Here is a 19,949-nt window from a genome sequence, read left to right as displayed (position 1 = left end):
TCCTCCCCCTAAAATTAACATGTACTTGAATGCCTTTGGGTTGGGAGTGGGTGGGATAAGTGTGTGTGGAGAGAGTCTCGAATTAACTTATGGTACCCACCACCCCCTATTTATTCCTCTTTAACTAATTTCCATTACCTGCCTGATCCCCAAATGTATTTAAGTTTTCAATCCTTGTGTGGTTTCTTGTTTCTGTCTTAAGATCTCCCCCACCCCAAATTTATAAAAATCACCTATAATGTATTCTAGTATATGATGTGACAGTAGAGTCCAAGCCTCACATACTGGATGACTATGTCATTTATGAATTATACTACCATTTGTCCATTATGTGATTCAAATATTCTTCCAAAACATCTTTTGGAATTTTCCACTGCTACTGTAACAGTTTCGGTGAGCATTTTTGTACACAAATCACTGACTCATCTCTGATCTCCTGACCCTAGGCCTTGAAGGTAAGGTAATACTAAAGAACTAATCGGTTTTGACATTCTTTTGTTTATTCACTATTCTACATGATATTGCCGACATATACTATCCTAATTGGAAACCTGATCACTAGTCATTTGAATACTTATGTGATCATGAGCAAGTTTCAAGAGTCACTGAATGTAAGTTTTTGTTGTGAAAACTTTATATGCACAAAGACTTGTTCAAATTCATGAAGTTAAATTTAATGTTTACATAAATGCCTTCAAATCTGATGAAATGGTTTCCTTTGGTATTCAGTACATTATGCTTTGAGTGCTTTGTCTATCATATGGATTTGTATGCAGTATAAAATTTGTAAGTACACGTAGTGATTCAAATTTGGATGTCACCATCAGGGGAAAAAAGGGTTTTTGTTTTTTTTTTTTTTTTTTTTTTGAGGACAAAAATGCCATAGGTTCATTTTTGTTGAGGAATGAGGTCCTAATAAATAGAAATGCCTTTTCAACAAAGAACTTCCCATTTAAAATTCATTAAAACTAATTCCTCCTTGAAAACTGCTAAGTGAAAAAAGCTAGACACAAAAGGTCACATATGATTCCATTTATGTGAACTATCCAGAGTAAGTAAATCTGTAGAAACAAAGTAGACTAGTGGTTGTGAGGAACTGGAAGGAAGACAGAATGTGGAGTAACCAATAATGGATACAAGGTTTCTTTTAGGGGTGATGAAAATGTTTTGGAATTACATGGTGGTAGCTGCACAATCTTCTCTGACTATACTAAAACCCACTGAATTGCATGCTTTAAAATGGTGAATTTTATGGTATGTAAACGCCATCTCAAAAAAAAAAAAAGCCTGGTTCCAAGTTCTGTTTAAATTTTTGCATCATATGCCATTGTGAGAAGCTTTATGATTAAAAAAAAAATCTTAAGTGAGCTTTTAAAAAATACACCTATTTCTGATATCTATAGAAGCCAAAGAGGGCCTTAAACTTCCCTACTAGGCCTTTTTTAAAAAAGATGTAACAGGTACATGGAAGCCATTTAGCAATCCTAAATGATTAATAAAGAATACTAGAAAAGTAAAGGGTAAGCTCCTACTAAGAACTAAAAACCTGTTTGATCTATGTAAAGACAAACAAGGCTTAAAAAAGAAAAGCGCATCCTTAAACAATACAACAATTGATGCCATTGTTTTTAAGTTGGAAAAGTTACTAGAGAAGATTTGGGAGAAGAGATACTAACCTTAAAGTTAAGGTTGGAAAGTTTTATAGGCGTGCTGGATTCCAAGCAGCTTGTAAACGCTCTGTGCCTCAGTTTCCTCATCTTTAAATGGGCCCCTAATTCATAGGGTCGTTGTGAAAATAAAATATAAGTAAATACATAAAACTCTAAAAAAGAATTTTTTAAATGGTAGCTATATTACAATCGGTTAACAACAGACTGATTTTTACTACTTGCTTACCCATATTTTCTAAACGACCTTCAATGAACTCTTTTTCTAAGAAAATTTATTGTTTAAAACAAAAACACCCTGGCCGAACCACTCTACGAACAGATGAGAAATTGAAATCAAAGAACTGAGAGAATACGGAGAAGAACCACCAAGGCGGCCGCTGGCTGTCAGCTCACGGAGCCCGCCCCGCGGCCGGCAGTCAGGCCGCCATGCTCTTCCGCTCCCAGACGCCCGGCGGCGGAAGTCGTCACTCGTGGAGGGACTGAACCCACGCCGCGCACCAGGCAGCAGGCTCGTCATGGCGATGGGTGGTGGCAGCGGCGGCGGCGGCAGCGGCAGCGGCGTTCCCGAGCCGGAGGACTCGGTGCTGTTCCGGCGTGGCACAGGCCAGGTGAGTTCGCGGCCGGCGCGGTCTCCGACCACCGTACCCTCGCAGCCCCCGCGCTCCTTCCCCGGCCAGTTCGCTAACTGCGGGGCCGTGGTCCGCATGCTTCCGTATCTTTCCTTGCTTGGGAGCCTCAGCCGCGAGCTCCTTCCTCGTGCAGTTTGGGCTCCCCAATGACTGAGACGAGGCCCTTTTGTCACTTGATGGTGCCTAGGCTTGTCCGCTGCTCTCTGACTGGGGTTGGGGTGTGTGACAGGGCAGTGAAGCAGGGAAACCAGTTAGGAATCTATTGAAATGATCCAAGTGTTAGTGGAGAGCAAAGTACTTGGATTACAGATATATTTTGAAGTCACAGGCAACAGGTTTTGCACATGGATTCGGTATTAGAGGTTTGAGAGAGGAAAGGCAAGGATAACTCCAAGATTGTTCTGAATAGCTGAAGAGATGAAGTTGCCTTTTACTGAGATAGGGAAGACTGAAAGTAGAGCAGGTTTATAAGGGGGAAGATTAGAACTCATTCTTGGGTGAAATATGATTGAGGCGAGTTCGAGAGTCAGAGGAGAAAATCAAGGCAAAATTTGTAAGCAGATATTTCAAAGAGTTTTATTGTAAGTACTGGAAAATAGAGAATTGGCCAGTAAGTGGAGAGGTAAGTGAGGTAAAGAGGATTCTTAATTGTGTTTTTGTTTGTTTTTAAGATGGAGAGCTGTTTCATCATGTTTGTGGGCTGATAGAAAAGATCTAGTAAGGACAGAAAAAATGATGATGCAGGCGAGAGAAGAGAATTGCTGAAGCAATGTTCTAGAGTAGGTGGATTTGGCCTTTGTTAGAAATATTGCCAGTAGTGACAGTAATAAGGGTACTGATTTGTGTGGATGGGCAGTTATAGTGGCAGGAGATTATGAAAATTTTGTTTTGATTGTTGCTGTTCTCTCAGTAAAAGCAACAAGGTCATCAGCTAGTAGAGGGCAGGGGGCAGGTGCTGGAGGTTAGAGAAGAGAGAAGGTAGGAAGCCTCTAAGAGAGTGGATGAGTGTTGGGCCAGGCCAGAGAAATGTTGCTAGGCAACATTAAAGGCCTACTTCAGATTTGTGGTTATGAGTTTAAAGGGGACTAGACAGTGTGACTGGATTTTTCTGTAGCTAAATTCAAATTCAGATGTGTGAGGGCAGACACAGAGTAAACCAAGAGTTGAAATTAATAGGGTTGTAGTTTTACCAAGTGAGTATCAAGTGACGGGGAGAGGTACAGGGAGTTATCATAATAACTGACCATGGAATTTAAGCTGGCTAAGAAAGGAAGTGAGGACATTAGGACGGTGAGTTTAAAAAGTGGAAGGATCAATATTTTACCAGTCCCAGTGAAGTGGAATGATTGTCATCATTAAACTGCTAGAAAGAGTAAGTTGCAGAGCCTCAAAGGTGGTGTTTGGAGAGTAGGATTCTTGCAGTGGAATTTGTGGAGAGGTTGTAGTTAATGGTTATAATAAGTAAAGACCATAGAAATGAGTAGCTGAGATTGGGTGCTATAAGTAAGTAAGATCATTGGTAATGAAGAGTTTAAAGCCCTAACAAGTTATTGGAGTGATCATCTACATGGATTTTTAAATAACCGAAAGTTATGACAGTAGTAGTAGTGGATAGAGGACTGGGAAATAAACCTCAAGGAAATGAGGAAGAGTGACCCAGGAGGCTGTAGATGATTGTAATAAGGAGGGATAGTGGTCAGAGGAGTATGGTGACAGGACTTTGAAACCTAGGCGTGTTTAGGTAGGAGGGAGGAAAAATAATCTGGTAGTGGAAGTGAGAAGCAAGGAAGATTCCTTCCCATCTCTGGTACAGTGATTTGAGGAATATGGAGGAGAAAACATTTCATTTTGAAATGTCTACAAGGAAAGAGATGTCCTCAGGGAAAGCTAGATTTTAGTTAGAGCAAGAAGATGAAAGAAATATTCAGAGAAGAGGTTAAAGATATTGTGGGGCAGGGGTTGCTGATTACTCTAGAGAGCACAGCAGAACTATCAGGAGTGAGAAGTGGTAGAAGATGATAGAACACGAAGGCTAACTTGAGAAAACTGGGCTACTATTGGTGACTGAGAAATACATATAATGACAGTCCTGATGGTCTGTTTTGGTTGCTGTTGCTTTGTAGCAAAACACTCAAAACTTACTGGCTTGAAACAATAATCATTTTATTATCTCTCCTAGTTTTTGTGGGTCAGGAATCTGTAAAGGCCTTGCTGGGCAGTTCTTCAGACCTTTCATGTGGTTGCATCCACATAGCAGTTGGAGCTGCAATAGCTGGGGACTATGCAGCTAGGGATTGACAGGCCATCTCTTTTCTTCATGTTGTTTCAGGGCTCCTCCACATAGTCCCAATGTGTGGGCTGGTTTGGATTTCCTTATACCTCTTTGTAATCCTTCCCTTTCATCCCTCCTCATTTCATGTCCCCAGACAACTGCTGCTCCACTTTTTGTCTCCGTAGATTAGCTGCATCTCCTAGAATTTTATAAACATGGAATCCTTTTTATCTGGCTTTTTACTCATCATAGTTTTTTGAGTTTCATCCATTTTGTTGTGTTTGTTCCTTTTTATTGCTATAGGATCCTGTTGCATGAATATACTACAGGTTGTTTATCCATTCACTTGTTCAAGAACATTTGGGTTGCTTTCAGTTTGTTAAAATTAAATAGCCATGAGTATTAGTGTAGGACACTTCGTATGGACATACGCTTTCATTTCTCTTTGAAAACATCTAAATCATGGAGTAAATACATTTGAGATTTATATTTTCATTTGTTTTCTTATTACGAATCAGTTCCCCTTTTTTCAGCTTAAAGAAGTCCCTTTAACATTTTTTGTAGGGCTGGTTTAGTGGTGAGGAACTCCTTTAGCTTTTGCTTGTCTGGAAAAACCCTGTCTCTCTCTTAATTGAAAGACAACTTTGCCAGGTTGGATATTCTTGGTTGGAGGTTTTTGTTTGTTTGTTTTTATTTTAGCACTTTAAATATATCAATCCCTCTGACCTGCAAAAGTTCTGCTGAAAAATCTGCTTATAGTCTTATAGAGGTTCCCTTGTAGTTAAGTTGTTTTTCTCTTACTGCTTTTAAGATTGTCCCTTTGTCTTTAACTTTTGACATTTTAATTATTATGGGTCTTGCTGTGGGCCTCTCTGGGTTCATCTTATTTGTAACTCTGGGCTTTTTGGATTTGGATGTCTGTTTACTTCCCCAGGATAGGAAAGTTTTCAGCCATTATTCTTCAGATACATTTTCTGCCCTTTTCTCTCTTCCTCTGGGACCCCTATAATGCAAATATCGGTCTGCTTGAAGTTATCCCATAAGTTCTTCAAGCTTTCTTCACTTTTTTTCTTTTTGCTGCTCTGTTTGGGTAAATTCCACTGCTCTGTCTTTGAGTTCACTGATCCTTTCTTTGCTTCATCTAGTCTGTTTTTGAATTCCTCTAGTGTATTTTTCTGTTGAGTTATTGTATTCTTCAACTCTGTGATTTTTCCTTGGATTTCCTTGTATTTTTCTTGAAGTTCTCACTGTTCATGTACTCTTCTGAGTTTGGTAAGTGTCTTTACTATTTTAACTCTTTATCAGATAAATTACTTATCTCTGTCACCATTAATTTTTTTTTGAGGTTTTATCTCATTCTTTCCCTTGAAACATATTTCTCTGTTTCTTCTTTTTGTTTTTGTCTTTTTCACTCTCTCTGTTGGTTTCTATGCATTAGATAAAACAGTCACTTCTCCCAGACTTCAAGGAGTGTCTTTGTGTACAAGATGAACCTTGTTCAACCTTTATTGAACTCCCAAGCCTTTGTGATTGTCAAAGCAGCCTGTTAAATTTTTAGTGGCTACCAGTAATTGAGAGTGTGCAAAAACCCGTTAGTGTCCCAAGGGGTGGATCTCAATTCAGCATCTAGATTCAGGCAGATTAGAAGACCCTCAGGCAGCAGGTTTTAAAGTATGCAAATACATACAGTTTTGTAGAAACATAAGTGTAAGCCCCACTGACCAGCAGAGTTAAGCAGTCTGGCGGTGTCCCCTGGGTGCCATTTGCAATAATTGGGTCATGAGAGAAGTGTATATAGTTTTTTATTGGGAGATACCAGTGAGCTGGAGTGAGGCAGAGGAAGAGTGCAAAGAGTGCCAACCCATGTTCCCCAAGACCACCACCATAGGCTTTTACTTTTTTTTTTAATTAATTTTTTTTGCAAGGGGAGGTAATTAGGTTTTACTTATTTATTTATTTTATTGAGGGAGGTACTGGGGATTGAATCCAGGACCTTGTGCATGCTAGGCATGTACTCTACCACTGAGCTATACCCTCACCCTTACCATAGGCTTCTAGATGTGCGTCAAACATGAAGCCTGCCTCTGAAGTCAAAGCTCCAGACCAAGCAAGTAGGCCTCTTTCCCAGAAAGAATGGGGATGTGTTTCAGTCGGCTGTCTGAGCAGTGTCCTGGGGATGGTAGCCTGCTAAGAACAGTCTCTCTGGGTGTTACAGTTCCATAGGACCCAGGAACATAAAACCCCTTGACCACCAGAGCCATGCAATCAAGGAGCATCTCCTGGGTGACAGCTGCACAAACTAGGGCACCAGATGCATGCAAAAACTCCCTGCCTGGAGGTACTTGCACTCTGGAGGGCAGCAGAGGTGAAGTTGGAAGATAGCACCCACCCTCTTAAGTCTCTGGAAGGGATTACAATCAGTACATACTTGGATGTATGGCTAATGAGGAGCTTGTCCCTCAGGCTGCATTCCTCTTTCACTGAAGACCTGAACTCCTGGGTCTGCTACTGACTGCTGTGCCCTGGGGGTGGAAGCCATTCAAGAACTCTGTCTTGATTACAGTCCAATGGGACCTGCAGATGTAAGCCCTGCTGTCCACCAGAGCCAGACAATTTAGAGGTGCTTCCCTGGCGGTAGCCACAAACATTGGGGTGCCAGACAAATGTATAAGCTTCTTTCTGGGAAGTACAGGTGAGCTTGAGCCAGGCAGAGAGAGTGCAAGTATTATACCCACCAGCCTCTTGTTCCCTTAGAGTATTTCCATAAGTCCCTAGATAGAACCTGCTTCTCAAGCCTAAGTTCCTAGACAGGCAGACAGGCCTTTTTCACAGAAAAACTGGGGTATGTTTCAGTCCACTGTGTGTGCAGTTCCCTAGGTATGATAGCCTACCAAGAACTGTCTCTCTGATTATTACAGTCCTATGGGACCCAAGAACACAAGCCCTTCCCACCCCTCCCTTTAGTTGCAGCTGTGAAAACCAGGACACCAGACCTTAAAAACTGGGACACTAGGTGTGTGTAAAAGCTCCCCTCTGGGAGACACTAGTCCTGTGGAGCGCAGTAGAGGGAGAGTGCAAAGATGGCCCTTGCCGGCTGGAGTAAGGCGGATAGCATAAAGATGTGTTGCTATCCTCTGTCCTTAGGGAGTATCCTGGCAGGCTCCTGGATGTGGGTTAAGTTAGATGCCTGCCCTGAAGGCCAACACTTTAAGATAAGCAAACGAGCCTCTGACAGAAAATCTGGCCACCCTCAATCAGCTGCTTCTGCACTGGGTCCTGAGGTGGACCATGCCAAGCATGTGAACCCTTTCAGAGCCATTTTTCAATTCCTGTTCCCCTGTGGGTCTTGTGGACGTGAACCCCCTTGGCTTTCAAAGTTAGATGTTTTGTGGCCTCATCTCCTACGTATTGGTGTTAAAACCAGGGTGCCCAATGTGGGGTGCAAGCCCTTCACACTCCTCAGGGAGAAGCTTCAGGTTGTGAGTTCCCTTCCAGCTGTGAATTGCCACACAAGGTGTGGGGTTTGTGGCAAGATTGTTTCTAAGCCTCTCCTACCCACTTTTGCATTAAAACACTTTCTATTTGTACTTCACATTTTAATATTTTATTGTATTTCTTTTATATTATTCTTTTGTGTGACAGTATGCCTTAAATCCCTGATTAGACAATCTCTCTTTTGAACATGATTTCATATACCTCTCAGTGATGAATGTTTAGTAGATAGTGGGTGCTCAAAATTTTTCTTTTTGAGTTGAATTAAACTTAAATTAAATAAGTAACAATGATTTTAACTCTTTTGTCAATTATGTAATATCACTCCGATTTAAAATTAAGCTTGATTAATCACTATTAACAGTTTACATTCTTAAATATTTTGAGATTTCTTCTTTGAATAATCTAGACACATTGTCAGGTCAAGAGTGTCTGTGGTCAGAATAGCATTACTGTAGTCTGGATACAGTCAAGCTTATGGCCAAATGTTCTCCCATTCTGCCAAACTAAACCCTTTATCCGCTCTTCGAAAAGATTAAAACGTGGTTACCCTTGAACAGGTCCACTTATGGTTGGTAGGTGGAAATTAAATTGTGGAGTATTTACTTCATGGCATACCTTTTAGAGCATTTACATATATCTAGCTTTGGGGGTAATGTCATGTAATCACTAAGTAGGTAGGCTTCTTGTGGTGTTATTTAGGATTTAAAATACCCATTTTTAGTGTAATTTCATTATGTCTGGGTTAAGATGGCTCTTGTTACTATCTAACACATTTTTGATAAAGCCCATCCAGATGTGAATTGGTTTTATTCTTTACCCTTTCCAGAGTGATGATTCTGACATTTGGGATGATACAGCACTGATAAAAGCTTATGATAAAGCTGTGGCTTCATTTAAGGTATGAAATGTTTATTCTTTTCGTTATTTCCTCGTGTTACTTATTCGGGAAAAAATGGATAATGTATGTATAGTAAAGTGTTAAAGTACATATTATTCAGTTCTAATTTTGAAGATTAAAAGATAACAGGTTAGATAAGTTAGTTATCTTCTTGTAGAAGTTGGTAGCCTGTCTATCTTATCCCTTAGCAAAGATAATTTAAGCAGAGTTTTAAGCGTTTATTGTTTTTAATATGTTTATACTATATCAAACTATAGAAGTTATTTAATTCAGATTAATGAAAGGACAGTCTGAATTAGAGGTTTTAAACATTTAACAAGCCTTTATTGAAATAATATTGATGATAAATAGCTGTAGTGTGGTAATTAATACTTGCAGAGTGTTTATAAAGTTCTAGGCACTGTTCCATGTGCTTTACATACATTACGTTAATTTAATCCTCCTCAAATTTAATCCTGTGAGTTAGGTTTCAAGTCAAATGTTCCTGATGGTGATGAATATCAAGGAATATACATTTCTTTTGTGGGATGAAGTCTGGTTTCATGCCCCAATCTGTACAATTGCCTTATATCACTTTGCCTACTGTCTGAGGTATTTAGTCTTATTGAGCACCATGCACAGGCCATCAGTAGTCCGGGCACAGAGCATACACTCATACAGAGCACTAAACATGGAGTCTGCTTCCTTCCGTAGTCACTTCTGTAGCATGAAGTAAAGAATGAATCAGATTTGTATGTTATCGTTGAAGTTGCAGTCTAAATTTGTCAATAACATGCTTTTCAATATATGTTTAGACTAGAAGTACACTAATGCAGAGTTACCAAGAGAGTTCTGTAAAATGCAGGTTAAAATGAAACTCGATGGGGGATGGGGTTGGTGATATTTCAGGGAAAGTAGACTGCATAGTGGAACAGAACTGATTTGGGCAAGAGGTGGTTTACTTTTGGTTGTGTTGCATTTCAGGTAAACGTGAAGGTATGAAATTGGTAATTGGAAGTGTTGAACTAAGGAGAGAAGTCAGAGCTGAATAACAGCTTTGGAAGTTTGTTTGCATAGAGATTATAATTGAAATAATAGAAATGGGTCATCACAAGCATGTAAAGAAGGATGGCCAATTCTTATTGGGAATGCCCAAGTTTAAAAGTTGATGAGAGAATTAATAAAAGCATTAGGGCCCTACATTGCTATGTCAACAAAAATACCCTAACTATCAAGAAGAAAAATGATAGAGTCTAATGTGGAAAGGTTGAAAGTGAGGAGACTGATTAAAAGGGTCCTTAGAGCTGATAATCAGTTATTTGATACCTTCGAGAGCAGTTTCTATAGCAATGTGAGATGGTGAAAAGAGGAATTAGAGGCTGTCTAAGGTGGTGGAGATGGTTGGTCCTGGAGACCAGTTTGTAGTGACTGAGTTATATTTTGACTTTTTAATATATCCCTCTGTAACATGTACATTTCTGTTCATGTTTTATAGCACGCACTAAAGAATGGTGACATTTCTGAAGCTTCAGATAAACCAAAAGGCACACCTAAAAGAAAACCTGCTAAGAAGAATAAAAGCCAAAAAAAGAATAACACAACTCCCTTGAAGCAGGTTGTTTTAAAACATTGAGATTTAACTGCAAAGAATTTTTGTTCCTGTCATTATTAAATAGTATAAAATACCATTAACTTAAATGATTAGTACAGTGTTTTCTTCCATTGACATGTAATCATAAAATTTCTAAAGCAACTATTAAACTTTCTATTGTTTGGGAACATGCATGTTAATAAAGTGTAAGGAATTAGGTAGAAACAATAAATACTAAATTCAGGACAGTGTTTATTTTCTGTCAAGGGTGGAGGGGAGGAAGGCAGTGCTATTTGGGAGGAGCACCAGACGGCCTTAAACTGAACTGGCAGTGTTTTACTTTTCTAAAACTGAGAAGGGTATCTTTTTTTCTTAAAAAATCCTAAAACTATTAATACTGGGGGGCCAGAAGTTCTGGGTAGAGTCATTTCTGCTATTTAGAACCGTCGACCTGGAAGCTAATCATATTGGTGTCTCATTAGTTGCTTTAGTTTTATCATTACCAACGAAGAGAGCTGATGTTTGATAAGCAGTTGCTATATGCTGGATCAGAGTGCTAGACACTTTACACACTTTCCCTCCTTTTCTTCACAAGAAATATGTGAGGCAGATTGTACTATACCCACTTAACAGATGAGGAAAATAAGACTGAAGGAGATTAAGAAACTTGCCCATGATTGTATAAATGGTAGAATTATGTTATATTTCTATTATGACTCAGATTTCTGTGTTTTTGGCTCTAAGTGTTTTTCACTGTAACATTCTGTCTCTCAGAACAGTTAACTGAAGACTCTCCCGTTCAGCCCCAACCCCAGTCCACCCAGACAAGAGTATATATAATTTACCCTCTCTTAAAGAAGTACATGTGTGCATGTGTGTATCTTTGGTTTCTTTTATAGTGGAAGGTTGGTGACAAATGTTCTGCCATTTGGTCAGAAGACGGCTGCGTTTATCCAGCTACCATTGCTTCAATTGATTATAAGAGAGAAACCTGTGTTGTGGTTTATACTGGATATGGAAATAGAGAGGAGCAAAATCTGTCTGATATACTTTCCCCAACGTCTGAAGTAATTAATAATACAGAACAGAATGCTCAAGAGGTAAGGACAGAAAAATAGAATTCTTGGAAGGAGAGACTAGATGAGAAACTAAACAGTGTCACTAGTGGTCAGTTTGATCCACTGAGGCATTAAAATTATTTTTGATGACATCTTTGTAAGAAAAATACATTTATTTCTTTCTCTTAAAAGAATGAAAATGAAAGTCAGATTTCAACAGATGAAAGTGAGAACTCCTCCAGGTCTCCTGGAAATAAGCCAAATAACATCAAGTCAAAAACTGCGCCATGGAACTCTTTTCTCCCTCCACCACCTCCCATGCCAGGATTAGGTCTGGGACCAGGAAAGGTAAACTTCTACCCAGAAAGGTTTCCCAGGAAACAGTTAATAGTATTGGAACATTCATCCTCTCCATTAAATGACTCGTAGCTAGCTGTTCTCATGAAACTTTTGTAGCTTTCTATAGGTGTTGTAAATACATACCTGAAAATTTTTTGAAAAGGAAGTTAAGATAATAATATAAAATAGTTCATAGTGAAAGACTTTCTCAATGACTTCTATGGAGTATTAGATATTAGAGTAATAATTTAGCAATCTGACATTTGAAAGTATAATGATACTTTATCATCAGCTGGGTGTTATGCTGTAGTTTCCTATGTCACTTGTGTAAGGTATGTGAAAATTGGAATTGTTTTTTGGAGCAAAATGTAAATACTGTTTTCACTTAATGATTTTTTTGGTTATCAGTAACAAATCAACTTAAGCAAAAAAGATTTTTACTTTAGGTTATATCATGGAACCCAAGTCCCTGTCCAGTTGTTTTGTATAGTGGTGATTTCTTCAGGCAGTAATAATAATGATTTTTTAAAATCAAGCATGACGTTAAAACTTTTTCTTAGGAATTTCTGTGAGAGCTTTATTGAGGTTTGCATTATATTACATTTTTCAGAATGATTAAACCTCTTAATTCATATACATAAGGTGCTTCATTGGTCTCAGGGGGCTAGTTTTCTTGTTAAGTGAGAGGTTTATTGATTTTACAATATGTGCTCTAAGTTAGCACATGTAACTAAAAGGATATCGTATAGATTATACAATTTAGTTAATGAAATTGTAAAAGGTATAGTCTTTCATGATTGAAATATCTTGCTAAATATACTACATGATTAAATTAAGAATCATTCTCACTTTGGTTTTCCCTGAATAGTATAGTTATTATGCTGGGCAATTATTTTGATTCTTCTTTTTTTTAATGGAGGTACCAGGGATAGAAACCAGGACCTCATGCATCCTAAGCACAGGCTCTGCCATTGAGCTCTTACCCTCCCTGCTATTTTGGTTCTTTTGACATTGAATCTCTTTTCCTTTTTATGTATTGAAACTGGTAAATTAATCCTCCTTTGAAATATTCTTTATAGCCAGGTCTAAAATTCGGTGGCCCACCACCACCGCCACCACCGCCGCCACCCTTCTTGTCATGCTGGCTGCCTCCATTTCCTTCTGGACCACCAGTAAGTGCAAAAGAATTCAGATTAAACCTAGCTTTCATAACGAGTTTGGAATTGAGCAGAGCCTAGGTGGTTAGGAAATGTCATTTTATACCATTCCTAGGGCGAGATTTTAATGGGTAAAAATTCAAACTCAACTTCTGGGTTTTTGTTTTTAATGACCTTCTGCCACTCAGACTCAATTCTCTTTAGCCCCATCTCTGAGTCCTGTTTTGCATGCTTACTTTCTGGCAGAAGTTGTATCTCATTCTAAGGGAGTAGCTTGTATCCAAAAAGATTTAATTACACCATATATAAGGATTAATGTTTTGCCCTTCCAGATATGCTTCGATGTTACCTTCTGGTCATGTAGACTATCCAGATACCTAATGGGAGACTTTAGGTATCAACAATAGGCAAGACACAAAGACATTTTTTGGCAAACTATGTGTTGGTGGGGGACAGTGCAGATGTGCTACCCAAAACCTTTACTTGGAATGCTCTGTGGGTGTTTTTTAAGGAAAACCATGAAAGTATTTATCCTTGGTCTTTTACCAATAGCTTCATAATGAAATAGAAAATTAAGTCTAATCAAAGCAAAGTGTTTAAAATACTTTATGTGACCTATTGTCTTTTGAGTCTGTTCAATTTATTGGTCATTTGTTGTTGTTCCTGGCTGGCTTTCCCAAAAGACAGATTTAAAAAATTTTTTAACTATTGGAGATGACATGGAATGTAGGGAAAGATACAACTAACATCCAGTATTCTGTATGTAAAATGGATTTCCAGACTTTACATTTTTATCTGTTGCCTTTAAAGTATATCTTTCTCTATTTCCAGATAATTCCCCCACCGCCTCCCATATGTCCAGATTCTTTGGATGATGCTGATGCTTTGGGAAGTATGTTAATCTCTTGGTATATGAGTGGCTATCATACTGGTTACTATATGGTAAGTGGTCACTCAGCATTTTTTCTGACAATCACTTTGTGGTTTCGTGACTTTGTTTTGTTTGTGACCAAGAAAGTGGTTTGTTAGGTAGATCCTAAGGGTTGAAAACTATAGACATACCTCAGAAATATTGCAGATTTGGTTCCAGACCACTGCAGTAAAGTAAATATCACAATAAAGTGAGTTACATGAATTTTTTGGTTTCCTAATACATATAAAAGTTATGTTTACACTATACTATATTTCTATTATGTATGTAATAGCATTATATCTAAAAAAAAGTACATACTTTAAAAATACTTTATTGCTCAGAAACGTTATCATCTGACAACACAGGGTTGCCACAAACCTTCAGTTTAAAAAAAAAAAAAAAAAAGCAGTATCTGTGAGGTGTAATAAAGCACAAAAAAATGAGGTATGCCTGTACCCTGTAGTTTAAAAAAATAACATCTGTCTACGTCTAAAAGTACTCTTGTGTTGTCCCCCTAAGTATAGCTGTAGTGCAGTTTAAGTTGGATTATTTTGATTTCAGTTGGCTCTCTGTATCCATGAGTTCTGCATCCACAGATTCAACCAACTGTGAATTGAAAATATTCGAAGAAGAAAATTCCAGAAAGTTTCAAAGAAGCAAAACTTGAATTTGCTGTGCATCGACAACTATTTACATAGCAGTTACATAGTATTAGATATTATAAGTAATCTGGAGATGATATAAAGTATATGGGAGGATGTGCATAGGTTAAATGCAAGTACTGTGCCATTTTATATAAGGGACTGGAGCATCCACAGATTTTGGTATTCAGTGAGGGGGTGTCTGGAACCAGTCCCCCGTGGCCATCAAGGGATGACTGTGTATGTTTTCTAATTTAATGACGCTTTTTCTAAATTATTTTCCAGTCATTAGTCTTTCTGTTTTGATTTGAAATAAAATGGGTTGTAGGAGATGGAAAAAGAAAGGTTAATACTTTGGAAAAAAGAAAAAATGAAGACGAAAGAAAAAAAGTTATTTTTGTGTACAGAGGAAAGTCTGGGGTGATAAATGGCTAAACTAAATCTTAGGGACTGAGGCTTCAAATTTGTCGTTTTATGTGTCAGTCTTTTGGAGACATGTTCAATTGTAATTTAGCAGGAAATTTTAAAGTTTAAAAAATGAAAACTGGTATGCCATGCTAAGATTACGATATGATATTGTAGGCACTTGAATTTTTAGTTAATTAATATATAGAAAAAATAAACAACTGACTTGAAGGTGTAATTTTATAAGTATATCATCTGTACGTGCCTCCACCAATATTCTTACTTAAAAGTTACTCTTCATCTATTGTGTAACCCTAGTATGTTCGTATGAAGTTCCTCTTTTAATGACTGAAAAGATAATGGAAAGTAAAAGTTCATAGTTTGTAATTTTTTTGAGACTGATCATTTGACTTCCTAAGCTTCCCTCTTCTGCACTTCAATTTCTCCATATTTTTTAAAAAATTATGAAATAAAGTCGTTCCTTGGTATCTGCAGGGGATTGGTTCCAGGACCCTCATGGGTACCAAAATTCAGGGATGCTCTAGTCTCTTATAGACAATGGCATAGTACTTGCATATAACCTACACACGTCTTACTTTAAATTATCTTTAGATTGCTTATACTACCTAATAGGATGTAAATGCTATATAAATAGTTGCCAGAGTTTGGCAAATTCAAGTTTTGCTTTTTGGGACTTTCTGGAATTCCTTTTTTCTAGTATTTTTGATCTGTAGTTGGTTGAAACTGTAAATATGGAATCCATGAATACAGAGGGCCAACTGTATTTTGAAAAATAATGTATATATAAAGTATTAGCATAATTTATGTTTATTTTTAAATTTCTTAAGGAAAGATAGAGGGGGCAGAATTCATCCATAACTCTGTTACCCAGATGCAACATACTTTAACTTGTTTTCAAGTTCACATTACACATAGGTTCACAGCTTTGGTTGGTTGTTGTTGTTAACGTAAGCTTTTTATTGAAATGTGCACGCAGGAAAGTGCGTATACTAAAAGTCCACAGTTTGATGAATTTTCCCAAAGTGATCACATCTGTATAACTAGCACCAATATCAAAAAAAAAAAAGACCACAATCCTACAGTCTACTTTTATCTCCTTTTAGTCATTACCAATCCCTTTCCTCAGGGTGACCTTTTCCCTGACTTTTAATGTCATAGATTAATTTTGCTCTCTTTTGATTTTTATGGCTAGAATCACACATATACTCCTTTGTGGCTGGCTTATTTTGCTCAGCATTTTGTGAAATTAATCTACCTTGTTGTGTGAAGTTGTAGCTGTATTTCATTCCATTGTATGCCTATACCATAATCTATTCATTTTAATCATTGTTGGACATTTGATTTGTTTCCAGTTTGGGGCTATTAAAAATAGTGTTACTATGAATCTTTTTTAATAATTAAGTTTTATTAACGTATAATCTGCATGGAATACAAGTCACCCTTTTAAGTCTGTAAGTCATGGTTTTGGTTTTTATTATATTTACAGTTATGTAGCCATCACGGCAATCAGTTTTCCAGTAATTTCATTATCTACCTCAACCCTAATAAAAACACATACCCTCATTTTCCCCTATCTCACTGTACTGGGTAATGACTAAACTACTTTCTTTCTTTATGGACTTGCCTATTCTGGACATTTTGAAAAAATAGGATCATATTATATGTGGCCTTTTGTGTCTGGCTTTTTTTACTTAGTATAATGTTTTCTAGATATATGTGTGTCACAGCATGTATCATCAGTACTTCATTTTTTATTGCAGAATAATACTCCACTGTGTATACCACACTTTATCCATTTGGGTTGTTTCCACTTTGGGGCTATAATGAATAATGCTGCTGTGTATGTTCATGTACAAGTTTTTATGTGGATGTATGTTTTCATTTCATTTCTCCTGGGTATATACCTACGAATGGAATTGATAAGTCATAGTTTGTGAAGGTTTGGTTTTGGTAGGTAACCAAACCAAAGTATAAGTGTTTGTTACTGTTTCAGACTTCCAGAAAAGTGAAAATAGTTCAAGAGTTTCCATGTACAGGTTCCCCACATGTCAGCTTTCTACCACTTCAAGTTTCTTATTCTCATTCATTTCATTTTTCCTTCTCTCTCTCTCTCCTCTCTCTGTCTCTCGTTTTCTCTCTCTCTCTCTCTATGTATGTAAATCTGTATTTTCCCCCTGAAACAATTTAGAATCAGTTGCATATATGATGCTTCTTTACATTTAAATACAATATGCATTTCCTAAAAGCAAGAACATACAATTATCAAGTAAGGAATTTAAATCAATATAATACTGTGATCTAATCTACTGGCCTCATTCAGATTTTACCAGTTGTCTTAGGAGTGTCCTTTACAACAAAAGAAAAAGTTGGCTTTTTGGCCTGGAATTCAATCCAGGGCCACATGTTACATTTTGCTGTCATATCTCTTTAGTCTTACATGGCTGATTTTTTATATTGTTGTCTTCATACCATTTATATTGCTTTGTATCCTTTAAAAATACCTATTTCCTAACTACAAGTGATAAATAAACACATTACCTGAAAGTTTCAAAAATTAAAGATGAGACAAAAATCCTGGTGGTGATCAATCAAAGCCAGGCCCAGTTCCCACCTTTCTCCAGAAGTCACCATGGATACTAGCCGGCTATATAGCCTATCAGATCTATTTCTCTGTGTTCAGGTACATATGAGCACTCATAAGAAATGTGTTGTTTTTATGTTCATCTTTCTTTATATAAAGACAAATTATAAGAATTTAGGTGAAGTTTGCTTCTCTTATCAGTCTGTTGGTGACCTATTCTGCTAAATTTGGTGACCATTTGCTTCAACTACATTCTTTCTGATTTCTCTATTTATCACATGATTTTTCTCCTCCTCTTCACAAACTTCTTAAAAGAGTTACCTCTAGTTTCCTTACCTCACCTGTCTCTTCAGGCCTATCAGGTAGACTTCTGTCTTCCCTGCTTTGTGATTTTGCCTCCAGATTGCTAACTCAGTGGTCAATACGCTGCTTTATCTCTCTTATCTCTCAGCAACATTTTAATATATTTGACTGCACTTTTGAAACACTTTTTTCTCCCGCCTTCAGTAACACCTTGTAATCTGCTGATCTGATATCTTCCTCCTTGGCTGCTCCTTCTAGACTCCTTTAATAGCTTGTCCTAGTATCTAAGGTCTAATACCTCTTCCTAATATCTAAATGGAATTCCTTATGGCCAGCCCACAGCCCCCTCTCTTCTCTAACTATAAACTCTAGGTGACCTCAGCTACTCCAGGACTTAAACTGGCAGGTTAGAACTGGTAGTTCTCAGATATCTAGCTCTGGATTTCAGACTTGTTTATCTTACTGCCTGTTTTCCCTTCACCATATGGATGTCTGTTAGGTAGATCTCAAACCAAATATAGCCAAAACAAAACTGTTAGTGTCATCTCACACTCCTCTGTTCCCACAGTCTTTACATCTCGGTAAGCAGTACATTGGTGCACTAGCAGCAATGGTTTCTCAAACCACAAACAGGGAGTTGACATTGATTCCTCACTTACCTTCACTTTCTACATCCAATTTGTAAGAAAGTTCTGTTGACTATCTCCATACAGATCTTGAGTCAAGACACTTTGCTTTCTCTCCACTGTTATTACCCCATTTAAGATATTATCTCTTTTTAAATTGAAATATATATAATCACCCTTTTAAAGTGTACCATTCATTGGTTTTTAAATTATATTCACAGAGTTGTGCAACCACCATCATTATCTAATTCCAGAACATTTTCATCACCCATTAAAAAACCCTATACCCAGTAGCAGTCACTTTGTAATATCCCCTCCTCCCAGCCCATGGAGGCCACTAATCTGCTTTCTCTTTCTAAGGATTGCCTATACTGGACATTTCATATAAATGGAATCATACAATAATGGCTTTTTGTGCTTGGCTTCTTTCGCATAGCGTAAGTTTCTCAAGGTTCCTCTATGTTTTAGCATATATTAATACTTCATTTCTTTTAATTGCTGAATAATATTCCATTGTATGGGGTACCACATTTTGTTTATCCATTCATCAGTTGATGGACATTTGGGTTGTTTCCTCTTTTTGGCTATAATGAATAATTCTGTTGTAAACGTTTGTATAAAATTTTGTATGGACATATATTTTCCATTTTCTTTGGTATACATCTAGGATTAGAATTGCTGGCTCAAAAGTTTGCTCTAGTGGAACCACCATACTATTTTCTAAAGTGACTGCACCATTTTACATACATCAGCAATGTTTGAGGGTCCCTATTTCTCCACATCCTCACCAATGCTTACTGTTGTCTCCTTCTTTGATTATAGCTATCCTAGTGTGTGCAAAGTGATACTTTATTGTGATTTTGATTTGTATTTCTCTAATGACTAAATGATGTTGAGCATCTTTTCGTGTGATTGTTGGCCGTTTATGTATCTTTTTGGGAGAAATGTCTATTCACACCCTTTGCATAATCTTTTAATTGGGTTGTTTGTCTTTTTGTTGATGGGTTGTAATAGCTCTTTATATATTCTGGGTAAGACATCATTATCTCTTACCTTGCTGTAGTAGATCCCAACTATTCTTTCTGATTATGAAATCTCACTTCCCACCCTGCCAAATCCATTCTTTCCCTTTAAGACCCTCCAATAGCTTCCAGTCACATTTAGGTTAAAATCCAAAACTCTTACTGTGATTTGCAAAGTATCATGTGATGTTTATCTTGTCAAGTTCTTTATCCACATCATATTCCACGCTCTTCCTTACTCACTGCACTCCTGCCACACTGGCCTCTTTTCTTCCTCATATCCAGGTTTATACCTTCTTCTGGGCCTATACATGCATTATTCTTTAGTCTGGATTGTTGTTACCCTATA

The 19,949-nt window shown here is 37.5% G+C and overlaps 1 protein-coding gene across 10 annotated transcripts in view; it reads left to right on the top strand.

Annotated features, from left to right (window-relative positions):
- Positions 1 to 2,028: 2,028 nt before the first annotated feature.
- LOC105084773 (survival of motor neuron protein) overlaps positions 2,029 to 19,949 on the top strand; it is a 43,851-nt gene continuing 25,930 nt past the window's right edge. For 4 of the 10 annotated variants that reach the window (XR_004134803.2, XR_004134804.2, XM_064481321.1 and 1 more), the window contains exons 1-7: positions 2,099 to 2,278; positions 8,893 to 8,964; positions 10,439 to 10,558; positions 11,434 to 11,634; positions 11,785 to 11,940; positions 13,011 to 13,103; positions 13,920 to 14,030. Coding sequence is in view for 6 of the 10 variants with exons in the window: in XM_064481321.1 (XP_064337391.1) it covers positions 2,186 to 2,278; positions 8,893 to 8,964; positions 10,439 to 10,558; positions 11,434 to 11,634; positions 11,785 to 11,940; positions 13,011 to 13,103; positions 13,920 to 14,030 (846 nt within the window). In the remaining 4 variants the exon portion in view is untranslated. Of the gene's footprint in view, positions 2,279 to 8,892; positions 8,965 to 10,438; positions 10,559 to 11,433; positions 11,635 to 11,784; positions 11,941 to 13,010; positions 13,104 to 13,919; positions 14,031 to 19,949 lie in introns of all 10 variants that reach the window. The other 6 variants (XR_004134814.2, XR_004134811.2, XM_031446557.2 and 3 more) reach the window with 3 other exon arrangements.

The sequence above is a fragment of the Camelus dromedarius genome, chromosome 3, assembly GCF_036321535.1.
Source record: "Camelus dromedarius isolate mCamDro1 chromosome 3, mCamDro1.pat, whole genome shotgun sequence".
NCBI lineage: Eukaryota > Metazoa > Chordata > Mammalia > Artiodactyla > Camelidae > Camelus > Camelus dromedarius.
Note: the sequence above shows the minus strand (reverse complement) of the source record. Positions and strands in the feature narration are given on the sequence as shown.